General features: G+C 40.1%; 1 protein-coding gene, 1 long non-coding RNA gene and 1 other non-coding gene across 3 annotated transcripts in view; 1 reads left to right on the forward strand and 2 right to left on the reverse strand.

The window, feature by feature from the left end:
• LOC121353939 (neurotrypsin-like) overlaps positions 1-16320 on the forward strand; it is a 31222-nt gene extending 14902 nt beyond the window's left edge. The window contains 8 exon segments of the mRNA XM_041468164.1: positions 59-200; positions 1129-1334; positions 4301-4442; positions 8060-8265; positions 8954-9032; positions 10976-11098; positions 13941-14221; positions 15871-16320. Of these exon segments, the coding sequence (XP_041324098.1) occupies positions 59-200; positions 1129-1334; positions 4301-4442; positions 8060-8265; positions 8954-9032; positions 10976-11098; positions 13941-14221; positions 15871-16178 (1487 nt within the window). The 3' untranslated portion in view covers positions 16179-16320.
• Positions 16321-19920: 3600 nt separating this feature from the next.
• Positions 19921-22009, reverse strand: LOC121353941. Its single transcript, XR_005955216.1, has 2 exons — positions 21641-22009; positions 19921-21137 (listed from the first exon to the last, which is right to left on the reverse strand). It is a non-coding gene; the product is annotated as an uncharacterized LOC121353941 (long non-coding RNA).
• Positions 21363-21493, reverse strand: LOC121353943. Its single transcript, XR_005955217.1, has one exon. It is a non-coding gene; the product is annotated as a small nucleolar RNA SNORA24 (small nucleolar RNA).
• Positions 22010-23384: the final 1375 nt, after the last annotated feature.

The raw sequence follows: 23384 nt of genomic DNA on the forward strand, positions 1-23384 counted from the left end.
GAATTACGAGATGTAAGAAACACTGTTTTGTTTTTGTTTTCCCTTGTTACGGGCACAGATGGTGCACTGCGGCTCACAGGTGGGAAGGGCAGTCACGAGGGCCGCCTGGAGGTCTATCACACAGGGCAGTGGGGCACGGTCTGTGATGACGGCTGGACGGAGCTGAACACGCAGGTGGTTTGCTGGCAGCTGGGATTTAAGTAAGATTACTTGATATTGGATATCTGACACTGTGACTTCAGCATGATGACAAACAGTTACATGAACCCTACCTGGACCCTATTTTAAGAGTCTGCTTTTTAGTATTAGTTTAGTGCTTCAAAGAAACAAGTTAAAATCCATTAAAGCCTGATTTCCTCCGTTTCGCAGAGGTATGTAGGCCTTAGTTTGGGTAGAAAAACCTTCAACAAGCGTGATTTAGCAGCCTTTATTCACTGAGTTCTTCCAATTCTCTTTTTTACTGAGATCAATGCATGTGCTATAGAGAACTGATTTTGATTCTATTTTCCCTATAAAAGGTTGTTTCTTCTAAATCTTTGCTTGTTGTACAGTCATTAATGAGAGAAATTTTCAAGGTGTAAGTACTTCTGCACTACCTCAGAAGATCCCACAGCCTGGCCCTGGAACAGTTATATATTGAAACATTTTTTAGAAAAATCCCATTTGTTTTATGGTTCAGTCTTCCCTACTTTTCCTACTGATCTCTGGCTACAAAGATACACTCTCAGTAGGTGACTGTTTTCTTGCCTTCAAACTGTAACAGCTGACATTCAAAAAAGTATTTTGTCTCAGACTGTGACATTTAAATGTATACAGAATACTAAGAACATGCTTAAAGCCTCAGAGTCATTGAGCCAGCCATATGCTTGGTTGAAGAGCAGCCTTAATAAAAGGCATTACATTCTTAAGTTTGTACTAATGTAACAGTAATTCTTTAAAAAAAAAAAAAACCCATTACTGAAGAGGCAGCATATGGTGCTCTCATTGAATTTAATGCTAACTGAACCTGCTTACAGAGAATACTTAAAAAATCTTTATTTCCTCAGGAATATCACTTTCTTTTCCCATGCTTAAGTATCATGTGTCCTCTGATCACTGTGGACCAAAACATACCTCTGTGTTGTGCAGGTATGGAAAAAGTGCAGGTATGGAAAAACAGAGCTACACAGAAGGAATCTCTGGGCCCATCTGGTTGGATGATGTGATCTGCTCTGGGAAGGAGACAAACCTTCTGCAGTGCTCCCGGCGGGAGTGGGGGAAGCATGACTGCAACCATCAGGAGGATGTCAGACTCATCTGCCACCCAGAAAACGACAGCCACAAGCGCTCACTTGGTGAGGAAGCTCTTTGCTAAAGTCACAGTATGAGTATTGCTGTGGATACAGATCCAACCAAAGTACAGGATAATTAAGGATTCTCAAAATCCTAGTATTTGTCAGATAGGTGCAAAGAAAGAACAGGAAGGGAAAAAACCCTAACTTTTCTCCTGAAGATCACAGGAAGTAGTCAGGTTTTGTTTAGAATGTAAGCATCCAGAACATAAAACCTCAACCCAGATTTGCAAGGTAACAAAGTCACATTGCAGAGATGCTGTTGTCTCAGTCTCCACTAGATTTTGAACCTATTCAGCACTTTCTGATGGTTTACCTAATTTCACTTGGCGCTTCTCAACCTCCAAGTAATGCCTGGTGTCAAATGCTGGAGACATACCTGAGTACTGAGGAATACAAATCAATAGTACATCCTCCTATGGCTTTGCATTCAGACAATCCAAAACAAGGGATATAGAGAAGATGGGAAGTTCAGAGATAGCAAGGAGGTAGGATGAGAAGCATGAAATTATTTCTGTGTTACTATTGCCTATCATTTATATTGTGTCTGGGTGAATGGGCCCCACTCGCTGACCAGGAGAGAATGACACTACACAACCAGATAAAGGAGTTAGTTCCAATGTCAAAGGCCTACAAACTTGTATGAAAATAAAGAGAATAAAAAGACTGATAAGAAATGATAGAAAAATACCAATTACACAGTGGTAAAAATATAAACACAATAAAATAGAAACAAATAAATTTCAAAGATTTCTAAATCCACATGCAGATAATTAAACAATAATTCTTGCTATGAGATATGTGCAGTAGAAACTACAGGGGAACAATGAGTTGCACAGCAATTCTGAAAAAGTTTCATTTTTACAATTTGCTACATGTGTAGCTTGTCAGTATGTAGCCTTTTAGAAAATTGCTGCCAATGCCGTTTAGCTTACCAAAGATTATTTCACTTGAATTTGACATTGGCATTATATGCCTGTTTCCTTGAAATCACAGACTGAAGGTTTATCCCACACACTACAACATGGTTTTACTGCACAATGCTGCTACTTGTTATAACAACATCCAGCACTTCCACATGTATTTTTGAGTGTCTCCCTCTTTACAGGCTTATTTTATATAGCCCTTTCACCATCCAGTGAATGTTTTGTGTTGCAGTACATATATCAAATCCTATTTGTTAGAAAGAATTTTCTCAAACCAAAAATAACAGGAATTCAATCCATGACTGCTGTCTTTACAGATGCAAACCATCTGTGCCACTTTGCTCAAATTCCTATAAAATATCTCTGCTGAAGGAGTCTGGTTCAGTTAAATACATCCATATGGTAACATTCTCACATCCCCACTACCAGAATGCTGTATTAATTTTGTGCTCATAAATATATATGTTTTCTAAACCACAAGAAGATGAGATAACAATAAAATATTACCCAAACAATAAATAAATAACAATAAAATATTAGTAGTATTCCATGCCTCTATTTGGTTAATAGAAGTATAATTCTCACCTGAGTTGTATTCTTCCAGAACATTTCAGTTCAACAAGAAAATAAGAGTTTATCTGACATTTCTGAGGAGATTTCTGATTGGAAAGCAGACAAAGTGTTGTTACCATTTACTTCCTAGCATTTGAAAAAGCATTTTTTTCCTGTAAGGATAAATTCAGTGGGGAAAAAAAAAAAAAAAAAAGAGAAATTAGTAGATGATAGGACTTAAGAAAACACAGATATTATGGAGCACTAAAAAGGAGATATACTACAATAATGACATTTGTTCAGTAAGATCATGACAGCGTAAGTAAACAGAATGTTGGTGAAGCTAATCCATGTAACTGTCCAGACAGTATGAACTCCAACACAACATGCTTTAAATGACATTGGAGGCAAACATACTTGGATTTTATCTTTAAGTATTTCCCCATTCATTTAATGACTTAGGCCAGATTTAACTAGTGCTGGCCAGATTCATGTTTGGTATACAGAAGTTATGTATACCTAAAACTAATCTGAATTAAATATCAAATGCAACTACCTCAAAATACTGCTTTAAGAGTGAAATTAAGTAGTTTCTCATCCTCACATATTTAGAAAAGATTGGGAACAGGTTAGAAGAATGAGGAAGAGTCTTTTTCATTATTCTAAAAAGCAACTGTCATGAGTATATTAGAGATTATAAAGTATGCTATACAAAAAGATTGAGAAGGTGATCCTCCCTTGAACATGACAAAGAGGCCACAGAGGAATTCATAACTGTTTTAAGGGTGTTTGCATTGCTTGCAGGCTATAGAGGCATTTTAGAGTAAGTAAGAATTAAGCATGTACTTTGCCTAATGAGTCAAAACTTAACTAGAGACCAAGCACTGCGGAAACCATTATCAACTAAGTCTGACTAATCCACATAAGTGAAATTTCATATTATGAATGCATCTGAATAAACAATTTAAATCGCTAGAAAAATAATGTAAAGTAACACACTGCAGAACAATGTGCATAGTGATAAGGAATACTTGAAGTTCAACACAATGCTGCACTATTTTTGCTAAGACAGTGGTTAGAAGGAGCAGCAGCAACCAGTTTGAGAATGGATTTATGGACTGAGATACAGTTACATTCACCTATAAAGTGTATGTAAGGAAAATCTGTCCAGCTTGTACGGATGTTGTATCAAAGGTATCTCAGGTGTTTTCTACCATTTGTATAGAACTGTGGTCAATTTCTGAACTACATCACATACTGGCTTGGAATTAAGGAATCAGCTGAAGAGTAAAGTACAGTAGTATTTAGTATTTGTCTTGTAATTTGTACAGACTGCTTCATTTTGCCAACCAGGATGAATATGACTACTTTAACTGCTGATATTAGGCTTGTTGAATGTAAATATCAGTTGTACTAAATATAATGAAAATAACAAAAAGTACCAGTTCTTGCTTCTGTTGCTGTGAGCTGACAGCAGTAATTTATTCCCAGGTCCTCCCATCAGGCTGATGGATGGTGAGAATAAGAAGGAAGGACGTGTGGAGATTTTTATCAATGGCCAGTGGGGCACAATTTGTGATGATGGATGGTCTGATAAGGATGCAGCTGTAGTCTGCCGACAGCTTGGCTACAAGTAAGAAAACTCATTAAGCTGTTTATCAAGTTGTGTTTTCTGTATCCAAAGATCTTAAGTTTCCGCAACCAAATAGCACAAACAGGTCTAATAAGATAATGGATGTCTTTTAAAACTTGTCAGTTTGGCATACTTTTAGAAAAATGTATTTCTACTATTTGTATGAAAAGTAATAAGACTATGTCTTCAAAAAGAATATTCATTAAGTAGCATAACTGGGAATGGGAATGTTAGTATTCAAAAGTGCGCCAGTCTGACTGGAAACAGAAATGCAAGTTAGTGTGAGTTATTAAATATTTTTCATTAGAAGTTAAACATTCCGAATTATTAGTCTATTAATTAAATACAAAATTTTAGTTGTCATATTAATTTCAAAAACAGGTCAGTGTCCACTGTCACAAGGCATGGATATATTGACTGCAGATTCAGATGCAAGCACACCAGCTACTGAATTCCTAATTTAATGGAGTTTTTCCTTCATCTACTGATCTGGCTAATTTGCTGTAGCGCGAAGATCTGATGAAACAGTTACACAATGGCTCCAGTCTGAACGACAGTAATTTCAATAAGCTTCATTTAATACAGGAATAGACCTGACAGAACAAACCTACCCTCTAACTAAAACCACTGCAATATATGTGTCACTTTTGAAAGACATCACTTAATCAGGCTTACACCACTCATCAGCATTTTTCTTCTGGATACCCAAGAGCAACAAAAAGATAACTATAGGGCAGATATATAAATAGCAGTACTAATAAGACTTGAAAAATACCCAGAATAGTAGTGCAATACAACAGGAAATTAGTGAAATGTCTTCTCCAAGTGTATCTATAAAGAAATTTGAGCTGAAGAAATACAAATCCTATTAACTGTTTGTTGTATCTAACAATGTGAAGTTAGTCCAACCAAATATCATCACATTATGTCTCACATTATGTCTGAACACACAATATATGGCTTGTAAATCTCCCTGGTATTCATTTAAGTAAAAGCTTATTTAAAAGCCCTACTACTACACTATGGCTTCAAAATGGCAAAACTTGACTTACAACTCAATATATCACTCTTACAAGTTACCTATCTTGTTAATTCCAGGATAGGTGTCCATCTATCCTAATCCACTTGATTTCCTCATTAACAATATAATGAATAATAATAATACTACTGCATCTGAAAAGCTCAGCATTGTTATTGTGCATGGCCCTTGGTGTGGGAGAACTGAGAGGAAAAGACCTGACACCACTTCTCTCCAGGGACAGATGTGAACTGACAAAAAGGTTGTTTCTCTGAGGGTCATCAGTGCATAAATAGCTGCTTGGAAAGCAGCAATTAAGGGACACCACACGTGTTTGTTGGGGGTGCACTAAAGCCAGTTGTAAGGGCACATTTCAGCATGTTACAAATACACAGACATAACATTTGTACCTTCAGAGATTTCCCAGTATTAAATAATTTCCTCTCTTAAGCTGCACTCCTTGCTCAAGAACACCACAAATTTTTACAGTTGTTTCCTGAGATGTTCTTCAGTGGGGGTTGGTTTGGGTGTTCTGTGGTGCTGTTGGTTGGTTGATTGGTTGGGTCTGAAAAGCTTTTATTCCCATTATCAGCAAACTGAGAGATTACTGACACACAGTAAGAGATAGATTGCCTTCGTACAAAGGTAGGAAGAAACAGGTACTGCCCTTATTAAGCAACTGATAAGATCTGGAGAGAGAATTCTGTACTAAACTGCAATAAATACTTCTCTGGGGAAGGATAAGAATACTATGGTTGGTGATTGATAACAAAGTAGTATTCAATAACCGGAGGAACTTTAGAACAATGCCCTAAAGCAGAAACTGTTATTTGACAGAGATACCAAAACCAGGTAAGAATTTACAATGAGTGCCTGTACTGTGCCACTGTGTTGTAACAGCAAACATGAACACATGAGCTGCCCACAGGTATCAGAGAGTCAGACTTATTTTTTTGTGGTTATCTGTAATCAGAGTATCCCTGACAAAAGAAAAACAATTGGAGCAAGAGTCACACTATTTGGGACTGACAAGTCAAATCATAGTAAACTCATTAGGCAGAGATTGTCCTATACTGGTTCCAAAGGCAGTTAAGGCTTTGGATTATCTGGCAAATACCTCCTAACCAGAAACTGAAAATTTGTAATGACTTGTGGTATCGTCTCTCACGTAGTGTTTAATGAGCTTCTCTTTCCTGGCTTTTTACAATTTTTGCATTCTAAACAATGTTCCCTACTTGGAAATCCTGCCCACCTACTCTTCAGGACATAGTAAAAAAATCCACACAGGCAAAGCTATCCACATGCAAAAGTTTCAAAAGAGAGGAAGCTCCTGTGTTACTTTCATGTTTCAGTTATATGGATGTGGCAATTGAAAGCTGGTTCAGTTTGAGCCAGCCACACTTCTACTGCGACGAAGCTTTGAAAATGGTTTGACAAATCAGGATGCTTCACCAACAGACCAAGCCCAGATCAAGAAGGGATGTAAACTCTTCATGCCATTCTCACCTACCTTCCCCAACACTGCAGGTATTAAAGAGGTACAAAAAGAGCTGTAAAGGGAGAGAAATACTTTCTTGCCCAATACATTTTCATAGTCAAATTCTCTTTCTCTGCTCCAGCATTTCATCACATCTGCAGTTACAGTTCTGCACAGTTACAGTATGCACAGAAGCAGTACTTTACATTATACAATTATAAAATATCCTTTAAAATGGAATCTGGAATTCCATATATCCTTATCCCAGTAAAATGTCAGTAAATTGCTCTTAACCAATAGGTAAACTTGTAGTTCCGGCACACTTAGAGGTGTCTGTGTCTTCCCGCCCCATTTCTCTGTATAGCCAGTTGGGTGGTCTCTCACTCATAATTCCTTCTGCCTCTTAAACCATATACAACAAAACATCTATTTATAAATTAAGAAGATTAGTTTAACTAATTAACAGTAATACTCTATCACAGGAGTTCCCAAACGAGATGCTTAAATGCTACACAAGCACCAAGTACAGGGTTCCTCCCAAGAACAGGGGGGTGCAGACCCTGAACTGGTCTCCAATCACATGATATTTTTAGACCTCAAATATGGGGTGCCCTGTAAAAAATAACATGATAAAAAATATTTTAATAACTACTAACAACTGACAGGTCTGTACATCATTGCTCCTACTGCACCACAACTATACAGTATTTAACTGGCCCATCTGAGGGAATCAGACCTGCACAAATTATTTTTAGCTTTCACAGATGCCGACTTTATACGAGGATTAAAGAGATTATGAAAAAGCAGCTTTCACATATTTTGTTTTATGGCAAAATGTAATGCTGATACAATGTAAAATACTTTGCACACTGTCTTCTTCTAAGAGATACACAAAAAGCAGTTTTTAAACATTAATGAAATGTAGCAATTTTGTCACAGTTTTATTTTTTCTACATACCAGAATAAGAGAGGTGGCGGAAGGTGCTTGTTATCAAGTGAAACAGTGACAGGGTTTAGAATGAAACCTCAATGTCTTTGACTACTCACTTGGAAATTTGAGTAAAATGTAGAATAATGCCTCAAAATGTTTAATAATAATAAAGAAATATGCTCTGTTTGCAGAGGTCCAGCTAGAGCAAGGACAATGGCCTATTTCGGTGAGGGCAAAGGCCCAATCCATGTGGATAATGTCAAGTGTACAGGAAATGAGAGATCCTTGGCAGACTGCATTAAGCAGGACATTGGGACGCACAACTGCCGGCACAGCGAGGACGCAGGGGTCATCTGCGACCACCTAAGCAGGAAAATCCCTGGGAACAGCAATAAAGGTGAGGGCCTGGCATGAGGGGCAGAACAACAGGTCCAGGTGAGCAAGTGTCATGGTAGGAAGAGACAGACTTAACAATCCACCTCACAGAGGAAACAGTTTTATCAAAAACAGTTCTAGAACAAAAGGGGTGGGAATCCTCTCTGCTGACACTGTGTGAGCTTATTCTTTGCAGCTGCACAAAGGAAGCACCAAGACTACTCAATCGATACAGGGTATTTGTTGCCATGGTTTAGAGCAGCCATGTTCATTAAGCTGCTTGAGGGACATGATGCAAAAACCTAAATAGCTCCTTTCAGCTTTTCAAGGTGTAGGTTATCCTCAGATAAGGACGAAGACCTGTGTGGTTGGCCATGGTCTGCTTCCACTTACAGAAAGTAAGGAAGAGCCCTATAAAATCCTACATGTGAGAACCAAATGTGTAAAGGACTCTGATCACAGTCAAAAGAACTCAGCTAAAAAGCATTTCTAAGTCTTGAATGAATTCAGTGTATTTTCCCCAGTCAAAAGATCTCAGCTATAAAGAATTTCTAAGTCTATTTTCCCCAATCAAAATTTGCCTTTTAAAAACTACCATGAAACACAGAATAACTTCAACCTTTAGATTTTTTTTAAAGTTACCTCTCATTTAATATTGGCCACTTTTCATGTTAAGTTTAACGCTCTCTACATCTCCCTTTCTGGTTTAGATTCTCTTGCTTCTGTTTGTGGGCTGAGGCTACTCCATCGTCGACAAAAGCGAATAATTGGTGGGAAAAATTCTTTACGGTAAATAATTGGTAAAGACAAATAATTTTGAATATAAAGCTTCTAAGACATGTATTTACCACAAGTGGTTTGCCAAATTTACAATTTTGTTGTAGGCTTGTTGTTTGTTTTTCTTTTGACTTGTCATGTTGTAGGAGTAGAAATATACCCAAAGCAAATTTGGCAGGAAATTAAAAAGTATTAATTGATAAGTACTTGCAGCATTAGTTGAAAATTTCTAGATGCTTGTGGGTAAAGTCCTTGAAGGGTTAAATTTTTAACATACAAAATAGCTATTTTACTTTTATCAGAGGATATCGTCATATCAGGATATGAGCTATAAAAACAGAGCTATGAATGTAGTACAAAGTTTTTAATGCCATCTACACCAAAAAAAGAGGCCTGGGTATGATTCACTGCCTAAGACCTTATTTTCTTTCATAAAATAAGCCTTGATGATGACACAACTAAAAAACTGGGAAGCACTGACTTTACTTTTTTAACAGTTGTGACTAAACACAAAAAATATATATATTTACACAATCTTACAAAAGGCATTGTAAAAAATACACTAACACCATCATTACATGGCACCGTGCAACCTGTTTAAAGTACATGCACAGCACTGATCAATCCATTTCTAAGAAGACACTACCAAGTGAGAGAGCTTCAAAGAACAGTAACAAGAGGGAGCCCCGAGAAATATTTTAACACAGCCAGATAAAGTAAAGTAGGATTACTTATCTTAGAAAGAGACAAATGAGATAATGAGTTAAGAGATAATGCATAGCACAGGAAGAGACTGAGAATTCTTGCCTCAGAATATGAGTTCTAACTTGCTGAAATGCAACGGTGACAAACAATGTATTGCACAAATCAGTCCGAGCAAAGAAGCTGGTCTCATCATTAATCAGTACAGGCATGTTAGATGAAGCAAAAAGGTGATAGAAATCCAACAGTGCATGCAGAAATGCCTCAAATTCAAGAAAGGGAGCATATGTATGTATCAGAAAAGGACTCAATGTCACAAGAAGTCATTAAGAGAAGGAACTTGAGGAAGTTTGAAAAGAACTGCATACTTATATATGTACCGGCAAAGCCAAAGATGTCTGAATCACCTCATTTTAGAAAATCGTATTAAATCCTATCTTTCAAAAGGGAGAAGTGTCTAAATTGTGTTATTCTTTATGGGAAGTAAATTCCTCCACCTTACTTTCACACATTTGGCATGGGTAACTCTGAGATGCTGGACTAGATGGCCCCTGGCAGCTCTTGTTGTCCAGCACCGCCATTCAAGTTGACAGTACTCAGAAAACACTCAGACTACCTGTTGCTTACTCTTAGATGCTGCCGTTGCCTACAGGTGCATCTCTCTCCCTTTCCCTTCTCTGACTCCTAATGTATTAAACCAGCAAAAAAGAATCCATCCTGTATTCATAGGTACACAAATATGGCCAGATCTACTATAAAAAACAGATAATCACAGGCTGAAAAAAGGTGTTCTTCTATACTTCAGATTTCTACAGTTGCTTTATACCTCTTGTTTTGCCACCTTCCTTTCTCATGAAGACAGGGATGGATGCTGGGTTCAGCTTTTCAAGAAATTCCCCTTTCTCCTCTCCAGTTGACAGGAAATTTCTGGTTTGTTGACTTGGACGGTATTTGGCAAGCAACCCACAGAATGTATTTTTGGCTCAATGAATGCAATCTGAGAAGAGAAAATTCAAATAGTTGACTGTGGGAGGAAGCACTTCAGAGTGCTGGATGCCCAAATTCTCTGTGAAGTAATGTGGACCATTGTTAAAAGGAATTCTGAATGTTGCCAGGATATAAAATATTCACCACCCTTAATAAACAGCACATTTTGTAAGTAAGCTGCGTCAAAGAAAGCCAACAGGATGCACATTGCAGGTAACCTGAGTTCCCCACTGCTGTACACTGAACACCGTGTGTCACTCCTGCAGGGGCGGCTGGCCGTGGCAGGTGGCACTGCGGCTGAAATCCTCTCATGGTGACGGGAGACTCCTGTGTGGTGCTACTCTCATCAGCAGCTGCTGGGTCCTCACTGCTGCACACTGCTTTAAAAGGTGGGTCTCTCTCCAATAGTGCACCATGGTTTAAACTGTTTTGTTGTTCTGGGCATATACAAAACCATTGCAGCTCAAGCCCATGGAAAACTGTTCCAAGAGCTGGCCCTTGGTCTTAAAAAACCCTACCAGTCAACTTCCTTTCCCTCAAACAAACAAAACACCCTAATGCATTGAAATTATTTGGGTGTTATCATTCATGTGATTTATATTCACCACTTCAACATTTTAATGAAAAAATATAGACAACACTTCAGACATTTTAACTTTCTGTTCAGAAAAAATGCAGCTTATGGCTTTTAGATTATAGTGAAGACAACTGAGCAGACACCAAACATAGGGACTGGAATATTTTAGATTAAATTTGGTAACAACAGATCTTGACAGTGATAGACATTTTTACTGTATCACAGCAGTAACTAAATGCAGGACTTCACTACTGATGAAGTTACTGAAGTATAAAAGCATCAACTTGTACAATAAGGAAGCTAATCTTGTGATTAGTGATTATTTCATTGGAATGAGCTGGGAAAAAACATAGAGGAACACTACAATTTTGTGGGTATTTGCTAGAGTTTGCTCAAGTGAGCTGCAAATGTTTCAAATTTTGGTTTTGAGCCTTTCCTTTTGCACACTAGTAACTAAAATGAAGAGTCAGATACACTTTTACTCAAATACAGTGTGCATTACCTTTGCTGTGCACCAGAAGCACATCTTTTCCTGTGTCCTGAAATCATGAAGGACTTTCCTTGGTAATATTTCAAGCTGAAATAGTCCAAGTTAGTAAAATTTCCTGCTATTTCAACTGATGTCCTAGGTGCTTCTGCAGAACTATGGAAGCTCTTTAGTTGCTTTTATCAAAATTCATAGACAATGACTTCCTATTTCCCTGTTCATTTTCTCTGTAGTGATTGCCAAGGATGCTGCCTAAGAAAGGTCTTGAGAAAGCCTTTGATTTCAGGCTTGAAAACTGAATGTGGCACCAAGGAGTGCCGATTTTGGATACTCTGCTGAGCACCCACAGGATGGGACAGCTGCATGGCTGGAGCAAAGTACACTGTGGTACTTCCAGATTGGTGCAGCCACTCAAGGGGCTGTTACCCATGGTCTCAGGGACCAAAGTATTGTTTTGTCCCAGAAGTTACGTTTAAACTGCAATTAGACCTAAGCATGCAGCTCCAATACCCAGTGGATGCACTACTGTTCACTGTAAATGAGGGAAGCCTTTAGCTCTAAGCTGGCTTTGGACAGGCTGGGCTGAACTTCCAAATGATCTCAGAGTGATTTTCAGGGATAGGTTTCCAAGAGCTATCTATAGATCAAGTGCCTTCTTCACATATTTTCCGCAGATGGACAACACAAAGGCCAGCATACCATTTCTCATATCCTGGAAATTGGAACACTGCTTAAGTAACCAATGAGAGCTCATCTATACTAGGAATAAAAATTAAGCATAATTTTATGCATGATTATTAAATTGTAAATCAGTACTACAGTGGAATTATTGGTTTCTATACTTTGGCAGATACATTATTTAAGATAAAATATTTGAAGCTATTTTTTGTTTTATAACCCATCCCAGTCTTGAGTTATTCCAACAGGTATAGGGAAATTGGAAGGTCTATACATTTGAAAAAAAATAACTGGATAATTAGAAATATGAGGCATAGAAAAACCCCTTAATGTATCCTATATAGAAGTTAATCTTTGGATGAAGGGATGTTTGTTCACAGCCTGCAGTTCTCTCTCCATGAAGTCTAGAAGTGAAATTTTGCTCATGGAAGACCTGAAGGATTAGACCAAGAAAGCTTTACAGGCAACCAGGAATGCAACTCACAACTAGAAGAAATATTCAGTGGTACAGCTTTATATTGTGCAGAAAACTGTAATGTTTCTGCTTTGTCTGCTGCTCCTACGGCAGGCTTTAACAAGCTATGGAGATCAGACCATTGCTGGATGGTATAAAAAGAACAGGCATAGGTTGAAAGGTGATGGGCCTCTGTGGGTACTATTTTCTCCAAGCACATTAGAAATTTCCTGTTGAAGGCTATTAAGGAAAGGGAGAAATAAAAGGAAAAAATATTTTTGCTAGCTTAGCCATATTTTAAAATAAATACATGTACCCAACAGTACTCCCTTGTTTGCATTTTGCCTGGGAAGGGCTGTGTGTAATAAAAAAATCTTCAAAGGCATGCACAGATAATTGTTATTTCAGCCACAGTAGTAATCTCTAATGTATTTACCATTTAGTCCACAATGTGAAAGAAACTGGGATTATATCACATACCAAATAAGCCTAAGATTTACAGGCCTCCTGTCAGTTTGACAATAGTTTGTCCTTACGATGCACAAATGCTTTGTCATCCTTACTATAACTTCAGTTGATGTAAGAGGTTTTTATCAAGTTACCTAAGCCTCTAAAGTTCTTCAACCAACCCAAGAAGCAGGCCTGAACACTGTTGTCATTCCAGTAGTTATCTGGAGCATCACAATGATGTCAGTACTCAGGCTGTCATTGCAATTACTGGCAGTTTGTGCTACTCTTCCTAAATAAATTTATAATGCATACCTTGTACATTTGAAGTGCGAGTCATGGCCATAAGAAAATTGCCTGTAAAAATACTAAAAAAGAACATGGCACAACCTGAAACCTCAGAAGAAGGTTTTTATATTCTTTAGGACACACTGAAATGTCTGTGTAAACATTTGAGAAAGCATTTTTGCTCTTTAAAAAAATCTTTTGCTAACATTAGTAATGTGGACTATAAAGAAAGTGATGAACTCTGTTAGCACACTCAGGATGTGACTGAGCCAGCCCTGTTTGTTTTCACCTCCATCTCAGGTACGGCAACAACACTCGCAACTACGTAGTGCGGGTTGGAGACTATCACACGCTGGTGCTGGAGGAGTACGAGGAGGAAATCGGAGTCCAGGAGATTGTGGTGCACAAGGACTACAGGCCTGACAGCAGCGACTACGACATTGCCTTGCTGAGGCTGCAGGGGCCCGAGGAACAGTGTGCAAGGTTCAGCACCCACGTTCTACCTGCCTGCTTGCCACTGAGGAGGGAGCGACCACAGAAAACTGCTCCCAACTGTTTCATCACTGGATGGGGTGACACAGGTAAAATCATTTCCATGCACCAATCTGGTTATCTGAGGCTGTTTTAAAAAAACCAACTCAAATAATTAAAATAAGAAAATGCTCAAAATTAAAGTATTTTACTCTTGTTTAATACAGGCAAATATTTTTTCTCCTGATCCTTAACCAGGAATGACAGTATTTTGCTCACTGATTATCGTTTGTATTTCTATCCAAGCAGTGATTAACCATGCCACACTAAATCACAGACCCTGTCAGTAAAGCGGCCTCATTAACAATGACAAGCAGGAATAAAAAGCTTATTTGTTGCCAGGCACACCCTGCACAGCAGCTTATCACCCCCTGCCTCAGTACATAACTAACAGCTCTAACACATTTAAGGTTTCAAAGGTAAGGACCATGAATATTTTAATTTTAAAAAGGTTATTGAAATTACAATACTTCAATAGAAAAATGGATGGAAACTATACACATAATAGAATTTCAAATAACATTTTGGTGTTCCCTGTTACCACTGACATTTTCAACCAGCTTTGATTTAAGTAATAGAACATCTTGCCAAAATTTGCAAGAGCCTCAACGCAATCTGCACTCCAGGCTTCTACTTGCTTTTTTTGGTCAGTACAAGATTCTTCCTCTTCAAAGGCCTTTGTCCTTGAAATGTTTCACAAATTAATAACCATGTTTTATGTTTTATGTTTTTGTGGTGCTGAATACGGTGCAAGACAGCAACCACACTTGAGCCTTTGTTCCAGTGACTCAAACTGCCAAGGAGACAAGGCACGGCCAAGTATCTGCCCCTCCTCTTTACACGCACTAACTAATCTGTGTGCGCAGATGTCAGGGTCACTGCACTACAATAAATGAGAGAGACGTGTAGGGTGGGTATTTTGCTAAAAACAATTGTTAATTCATTGCTAGCTCTGTCAAGCCCTTTTACATAATTCACTGAAAGTCCTGCAATACTGCTAACTTAGGACATCTATTTCAGGAAACGTTAACCACTGCAGTAATTGGCTTCAATTTATGGTAAGAAATTACATCATTGCAGTATCTCAGCTGACATTTCACGCTTACTATATGAATCATAATTGCTTCACAAGTTATAAGATTTTACTTAAAAAAAGGTAAAGCCAACACTGGCTTTCATTTCCCATGCTTTCAACTGAAAGAGGTGCAAGCTATGGAAAAAAAGTAGAAAGATCCATTTGAATGCTGTACTTGGAAGCCACCAGAAGATGCAGCACCTGTTCAGGCTGAGCTACACTAGATTTGAACTGCTGACACAGAAATAAAGGATTTCTACTGCTTTACTCTCAGCTGCTCAAGACTCCCCAAAATTGCTTCCACATAGACGTATTAAAGCGTATGCTCTTCCGTAGAAGACACAAAGTGCTTGGAATAAACCAAACTCCAGTCTTGGAAAGATCCAGAGAACACATGCAGAAAAGCTACTTTTTTAAAAAAGCATCTACATTTTACATTTACAATACCTACCGTATTTTAGTATTATATTTAATGCAGAGATTTTTTTCAGTAGTCTTGCTTCCAAAAATTTTATGTAATGACAAAGCAGTGTGAAGACCTGAGAGCAAAAATTGGATTAAATCACATCTATGTTTCCAAGACTGACCATTGTAATGAGACAATAATTTGGATCTCCTTTTTAGGACGGGCTTATTCAAGAACACTGCAACAGGCTGCGATCCCCTTACTTCCCAAGAGAGTGTGTGAAGAGCGCTACAAAAGGAGATTCACAGGAAGAATGCTCTGTGCTGGAAACGTGCAGGAACAGAAACGAGTTGACAGCTGTCAAGGAGACAGTGGTGGACCACTGATGTGTGAACGCCCAGGGGAAAGCTGGGTTGTGTACGGTGTGACCTCCTGGGGCTACGGCTGTGGGGTCAAAGATTCCCCAGGTGTCTACACAAAAGTATCATCTTTCGTACCCTGGATTAAAAGTGTGACCAAACTGTAAATACCCATAATGAAAACCAAACTTTGAGGCAGGACAACTTGAACAGCACATGCAGTGCACAGCTGTGATGGAAATAGACATTCTCCTGATTCATGTGTTTTTGTTTTCATTAAACCCAAGCTGTATACACTCAAGCCTTCCAGTTAGGGATTACTGTCCTTCCTGTTCCAGAAGTTTAAATATTGCATGAACAAGTTACCATGTATCTAAGGGGAAAAGTGATAGCCAGCTAGAGTAATCCTGGAGCAGGACAGCTGGAGACTTTGCCCCCAAGACTGTAGCTCCAAGCTATTTATGCTCCAAGCTTATCTACACCTAATTACCGATCTCAATTAATCTTCAGTCTAGTTTATTTAGTCTATTATTTCCATGATTTTACACTCAGTCCCCTAAATCTGACTCATGTTCCAGTAGCTTCTGAGACCACTCGTAGCCTGATTCTTGATAAGTAATTCTGAGTATGTATTAAATGCAGGAAGGAAAATAATGGTCAATAATCACATTCCCAGCTAACTGGCTAAATGTCCTCACAGGTTAGTGTGCCTAAAGTACATTCCCAAGTAAAAGAGGCAGTACAGGGACAGTTTCCCCACAAACATCCGGAACAGATGCAAGTACTTCACCTAAGCAGCATTTGTCCTATTTCTGAAATTCGCATTTTTGAGTACATACGGCATTTTGGAGAGGATTCGCTTTTTCTATTTACCACTAGCTGTCAGTACAGCGTCAGACTAACGAACATCCCTATCCTTTCATTGCTGGGCTTTGCTCAAGCAGTGCAAAGAACCTCAGTCAACCCTACCAGACAAAGTTATACGTACAATGGAGTAGTTGAGCTGAAACTTGTCTGAAAAGGTCTATAAAGTCTTAAAGTATGTTTTCTATAAAGTAACATTTAAACAACTCTCTCCTGCTTAGTTGCAACACTGGTTCAGGCTGATCTCACAGGAAAGCTTAGTTTTCAGTGACTTCCAAAGCACTCACACATCTTGATTTCATTTAATTACATTTCCAAATACTGTTTCCCATGCTATGAAATCCCTAACAACTTACTAAAAAATGCACTGATAACCAACTTGCTGTCCTTTGAGAAAGGGCCACCACACTGAACCTAGAACACAGCAGATAATCACTGCCTTTGTGTAACACTGAAGGCATCAGTCTGGAAATCACCTGTGAACTGACTCACTGGGGAGGGAGCCACAACAGCTCAGCACTACAACCCCCATGGTCCAAGACCATGCCGAGTCCAAGTGTGCTGTACAAATCACAGTAACCACCGTGCTCAGGAAAACACAACTGAAAGCTGTGGGTCATGAAACACTCCAGTGTGACAAGTGTGGCAGATGAGCGTCACCACATAGTGATTGTGCAAACTGCGACCACCAGTGACTGTTTCCCAGTTTCCTATTCCCCAAACTGGCTACAACTGTGTTGTGTGGTGTTTTGTGAAAAAGTGGGGTGCTTGCATTCATGCTGTAAGTGGACAATTACTCATTTTTGTGTTGTTGTGTGTCTGGTGTTATAACAAATATCCAAGATGACTCACTTGCATGTGAAGTGGCAATGACATTGCCGAAGCCCATATGATTGAACATGTAGCCCTTAGTATCTCCAACCTCAAATTTAAGTTTTCAAGGGTCAGGACTAATTATTGTAACTGGTGCTAAACTAGTACATGAGGTGCTTTAAAACATTTTAGTTCTCTGTAATTCCACACTATTTGAAATAGTGTAAAATATTTTAAAACATCATATATCACTGTACTGTGACCACCTACTGTTAGACCAATGCAAAACACTGTGCTAGTCAACTTCAAAACCATTGCATTTTTACTTCTATATAGCCCTTAATTATAAGGGAAGTCAGTCTGTCAAAAATTATGTGCATGTAACATCCGAGTTTTGCTGTACAAGACCCACTGCGACTTGTGGTGAAGTAGGCTACATAGTGCAATATATGTGTTATATACAGGGGAAATAACCGTCCTTTAATAGCTGCACCACAGAAATAGGGGGAGGGGGAACTAAGCCTGCATACTAAGTGTAGTAAACATTTAGATTTAGTACAGTACTTTGTTATTTTTGCTCTTTTAATAGAATGCTTTGTTAGATTTTTAAACGTTGCACTACTGCTTCCATGCTGAGCATGCCTTCTCAGTTTCTAACAAAATGAAATTGCCTCCATCTTATGCCATTCTCATTTTTGTTCAGTGAGCCTGATGGTGTACATGTATACAATAAAAACTGCCACACTGACTACAATTTCTGTATGCTAATACTGCCGATGTACAAGCAGCTGCTGCAGAACATCAGCGGGGTAAACCTCACATGGGCTGTACCTGAGAAAGGGGACTCTTGGAATCATCTTCCTCAAAGCACATAAATGTAGGGCTATTTTCTCCAAGAAGAAAGTTTGTCTCATTCCCAGCGCTTTAACTCAGACCAGTTACGTTGTCCTAAGTTCAAGCTACACTTTTAAAGCTGTTTAGTAACTGTGTTAATGGTGGCACAAACCAAGAAAACACTCGGCACTGGTTACCAGATGAGATTACCATCCTCAAGAATTGTCAACTCTCCAGGTTCCCCAGCACCATGAAGATTTATAGTTATACAGCCCTCCCGAACTTCCCAAGTTTTTATTTGCCAGAGAATACACAATACAGAAATATCACTGCAACTGACACACAAAGCCTCCTTAATGTGTCTTATCTCAAACCTAAGCAACTTCCCAAAAGAAAAGGGCCAGTCTGCCTAACTGGCGTTTACCTATTGAAGATAAACAAGTAACTGCCCTTGCAGAACAGACGTAGTAATTTCTACAAGTGCTGAGGCTACTACAGAGGTCCAATGGTTTAGGAGAAAAGGGAACTCACAATACACACTGTTGGCTACCAGGCTTGGCAGCCACCACCTTGGAATGCAGAGCAGTAAGCCATACGATAGGGCTGTTAAAAGAAGAGAGTAATCATGCACCACCAGTTAAACAGGTGTGCTATCACTTGTTACAACAGCAGACAAGAAAATACATTCAACTGTACTTCCGCTTGGTCAGAAAGAGTATATGCTTAAAAAAATTGGAACTCTTCCTATGACAGCTCCCTAATTTGCCCACCAAACACAAGCACCAGAAGTCATTTCCTCAGATCCAGTCCATGCTGTAATTAGAGACCACAGTTCTCCATTCACTTCAAGCAGGAATCCTGACCTCAGCTGCTGAACACTCAGCAGCAATCAGACTGCATGCTGATCATCTCAGTTCTGGCTCGACAGATTTTGTTTCCCAGTCCTTTCAAACCCTCCCTCCTTTCCCTCTAACTTTTCAGTTTCCAACTATTTGCAAAAAATACACTATTATTATTCGAAAGATATTCTATAAGAGATTGTGCCAACATAACTGGTATTCACTAAGACAGTACATTTAAGTAAAATATCTTGTCTGAATATGCAATGATTCACCATCTACTGGATCGCTATCAATCTTCTTACATATGGATCCCTCAGCAACTGCAAAAATCAACTCTTTAAAGTTGTTTCTGCCCTGCAGCACTTACCTCTGATTCAAGCCACAGCACTTCTGGAGTGGTTCCCAGACAATGCATCAGCCTCCTGAAACCACAGATTCTGCCCAAAAGGCGTGTCCCCAGAACAGGTAGATTTGGCATGTGTAAGTAATCCTGACAAACGTGTCTAGGTCTGGTCTTAGTTACCAGCAGTTTTTCAAGAAAGGAACCACACTTGCAGCCAGTCATGTCTCTTTATTGACTTATTCATACATTCAAATGCTTTACATTCACACGGACACCAAAATTACAGCTGGAGTTTCCACTTCCATTTTCCAGACTTCAAAAACTTACCCACAGCTTCTGCAGCACAGGGACACTCATTGCAAAAACCTTGCTAACGCCTGGAGAGCAGAGGAGCCATCCCTGACGGGGCAGCACAGCCACTCAACTACCAAAACCAGTGCCGTAATAGCTCAAGGCTTACTGACAGCCCAAGGAGAGGAGCAGCACATAATGAGATCCTAACTGGATTTGCCTCTATAGAAGCAGTCCAGGCTAATTTTAGGCACAGAAAGCTGGGTTCCAGCCCCTCTCCATCAAGATTACATAGACTAGAGAAGCTCTCATTAAAGCTTCAAATTTTAACTTTGTTTAAAAATCGAAGTAAAGACCTAGCCTAAAATTAGCTTTTATTAGCTCTGCTTGACATCCAGAAATATTACTGCTCCCAAAAGGCATCAATTCCAGATGATTAAACACATCCACCCTACCCTAACCAAAAATTAACAGGTTTAGACACAGATACTCCTAGAATTCACATGTAGAATTTAGCCCCATCTTCTTTCAAGAGGGTTTTTCCCCTGTAAAAACAAGTTTGAGGCAGTTTAATATTGCTACTGGAAACACAAACAGCAATCATCACCAAACAGCAGGACGCTCTCCCAGAAGTTGTAAAGCTGCTCTGAAACAAAGCTGTTGGTATTAACTTCCAATCTCCCTTGTTCCTACAGCTGCGGATTTCTCTTAGTACTCACATGCTTATAAAAACACACTCCTCTTGCCCAGGATATCCCTGAGCAATCTCCACTTAGATCCTTCTAGTCTGGCAGGCAAAGTACTGGCAGTGTGTTTTTTATGCTAGGAATAGTGGAATTATATTTTCTAATGTCTCTACATCCAAACCCAATTCCTTCTGGTCACATTAATGTACTTGATTATACTTTTCTGTCCCGAAAACACATAAAAATGAAGCATGCCTCAAAATAAAACACCATGATACCTTGATTTCAAAGTACAACTCACAGTAGGGTATACATTACACATAAATTATCAAATCGGTATTATTCCTGCCCCAAATCTCACCTCTGAAGAGCTTATTAGGCACAGCCAGACACATACTTTTTGGGAAGAGGATCCTGAACAACTATGTCTCCATGCTTTCAGCTTCTGCGCTCCTGCGGAAATACAAAAGAATTAAAATTGTTAAAAACTGGGCTGTAATAGTTTAGTGGAGGGAAAAAAAACTAAAAAAACAAACAACAAAAAAACACTCAAAAAAGGGGGATACATGTTAAAAACTGGGCTGTAACAGTTTAGTGGAGGGAAAAAAAAACCTAAAAAAACAAACAACAAAAAAACACTCAAAAAAGGGGGATACGGCTAACCCCATAGCAGAATCGGTTTGTTACTTGCCACAGTCAACGACTCATACCCACAAGAGGGTAAAAGTTTTGCCAATTAGCAAGGCCCTGCTCTTCCATGTCTAGGAAGGGAGTGAGCCACAGACGGCAGCTCCCATGGAGTCATGGATCTCTGCTTCCCCCACCACCCCCCTCGCCACCACGTGGCGGCCGCCATTTTCCTTTCCTCCCTCCCTCCCTCATGTGGGCCCCGGCCCCGCGCGGCCAGCTCCCACCCGTCCTCCCTGTTACGCAGCCCACGCCTTCATGGAGCCTACCTTCTATCTGTTACGCTCCGCTCCTTTGCCGCTGTAGAGAAGGCGCCCGACCCGCGAGCACCGCCGCCGCCACTTCACCTTCTCCCTCACCCTTCCCCTCCGCTTCCCGCGGCCGCTCCCCTCAGCGCCAACGGCCGCGCCGCGCGCCCCCCTCAGCAGCAACGGCCGCGCCGCGCGCCCCCCTCAGCAGCAACGGCCGCGCCGCGCGCCCCCCTCAGCAGCAACGGCCGCGCCGAGAGCCGCCCCTCAGCAGTAACGGCCGCGCCGCGCGCCCCCCTCAGCAGCAACGGCCGCGCAGCGCGCCCGCCCACGCGGAGCCCCACGAGCACGCGACCCAGCCTCACGCGCCGGCGGCGGGAACTGGGCGCTGCCGGGACCCCGGCGGGGGGCGGGGCTTCCCACGCTGGGCGAGGCCACGGAGCGCACGCGCACTGAGCTCGGCCACACGGGGAAGGCGCGGACGGTAAATGGGGTGGAGCCCTCTGGCCTTTTGATTCCCGCTCCTTCCCGACGATACCGAGCAGCATCCCCGGGGGGAAACGGGTTAAGGCATTCTCCAAAACAAAGCAGAGACCTTCAGCTGGTTGAGGCAGCGATGCTGCTTTGTCTGTGTAGATACGCGTGTGTGTATGCTCGGTCCAGTCCTAAGATGGCCTTAAATGCTACAATATTACTGCTCGCTGCTTGAACACCGTGGAGTAAAATAAAAATCAGAGGTCGTGAAAGATGTGTTAGAAAAATGAAGTCATCCCTCTAGGTGAACACAGATTATTTTCCTTTTCCAGTCCATGTAAGCAACTGCACTCTGGCCAAATGTCCACACCTCACTTTGGAGTTAGAACAGGATCGAACAGAAGAGAATATTCCAGTTGGGTGGCACCTACAAGGATCATCAGTCCAAATGCCAACCACTTCAGGGCCGACCAGAAGTTAAAGCCAGTTGTAAAGGCATTTTCCAAATGATTTCTAAACACTGACAGGCCTGCAGCATCAACTACCTCTCCAGGGAGCCTGTTCCAGTGTCTGAACACCTTCTCATTAAGAAATGCTTCCTAATGTCAAGTCTAAATCTCCCCTAATTGCTGTAACTTTCACACCACAGAAGCTTATTCAACTATTATTAGTCATCCTCAGTCCAGGGAAGACTCAAGAAGCTCAATGTATGTTTTTCAGATGATCACCCTTACTTGGTCTGAATTCCTCCTCCACTCAGGTTTCCCTGGCCCTTGCTTTCAGCTGCTGATCACTTTCCTGCTCCTGGGATTTGCCCTCTGCTGACTGTTGTGCTTTCTCCATCCATGTCATCAGGAGAGACAAAAAAAAAAAAAAAAAGTGTCTTTTGCCTTTGAGCTCTAGGAATTGGTGGACTGGAAGAACTGGAAAGAAATATTAAAGTAGATAAATCAAAGGCAGAGGCCAAAAAGCTATTATTATTTATAGCACAGATCTTTCCCCTTTTCTTATTACCTGTTAGTACTTTACAGTTTTTTAAAAGCTTATAGAGATGAGTATTATACAGGAAGCTTAGATTTCTTAAGTTGCATCATTTCTCTTTAATGAATGCAACATTTTGTTAACGTAGGTTTCCTATCTCCCACACTCCTAAGCAGCTTTTACCTAGCCAGATAAGTACAATTTTGTATTCTGTTCTGAATTTGTTGATAACAGTGAATTTTCCTTTGGACATTCACACCATCTTCAGAGGTTCCTCCAAAGAAAGCTTTTCTCATGTCTGTGTAGGCTG

The sequence above is a fragment of the Pyrgilauda ruficollis genome, unplaced genomic scaffold (assembly GCF_017590135.1).
Source record: "Pyrgilauda ruficollis isolate IOZ18807 unplaced genomic scaffold, ASM1759013v1 scaffold212, whole genome shotgun sequence".
Taxonomy (NCBI): Eukaryota; Metazoa; Chordata; class Aves; order Passeriformes; family Passeridae; genus Pyrgilauda; species Pyrgilauda ruficollis.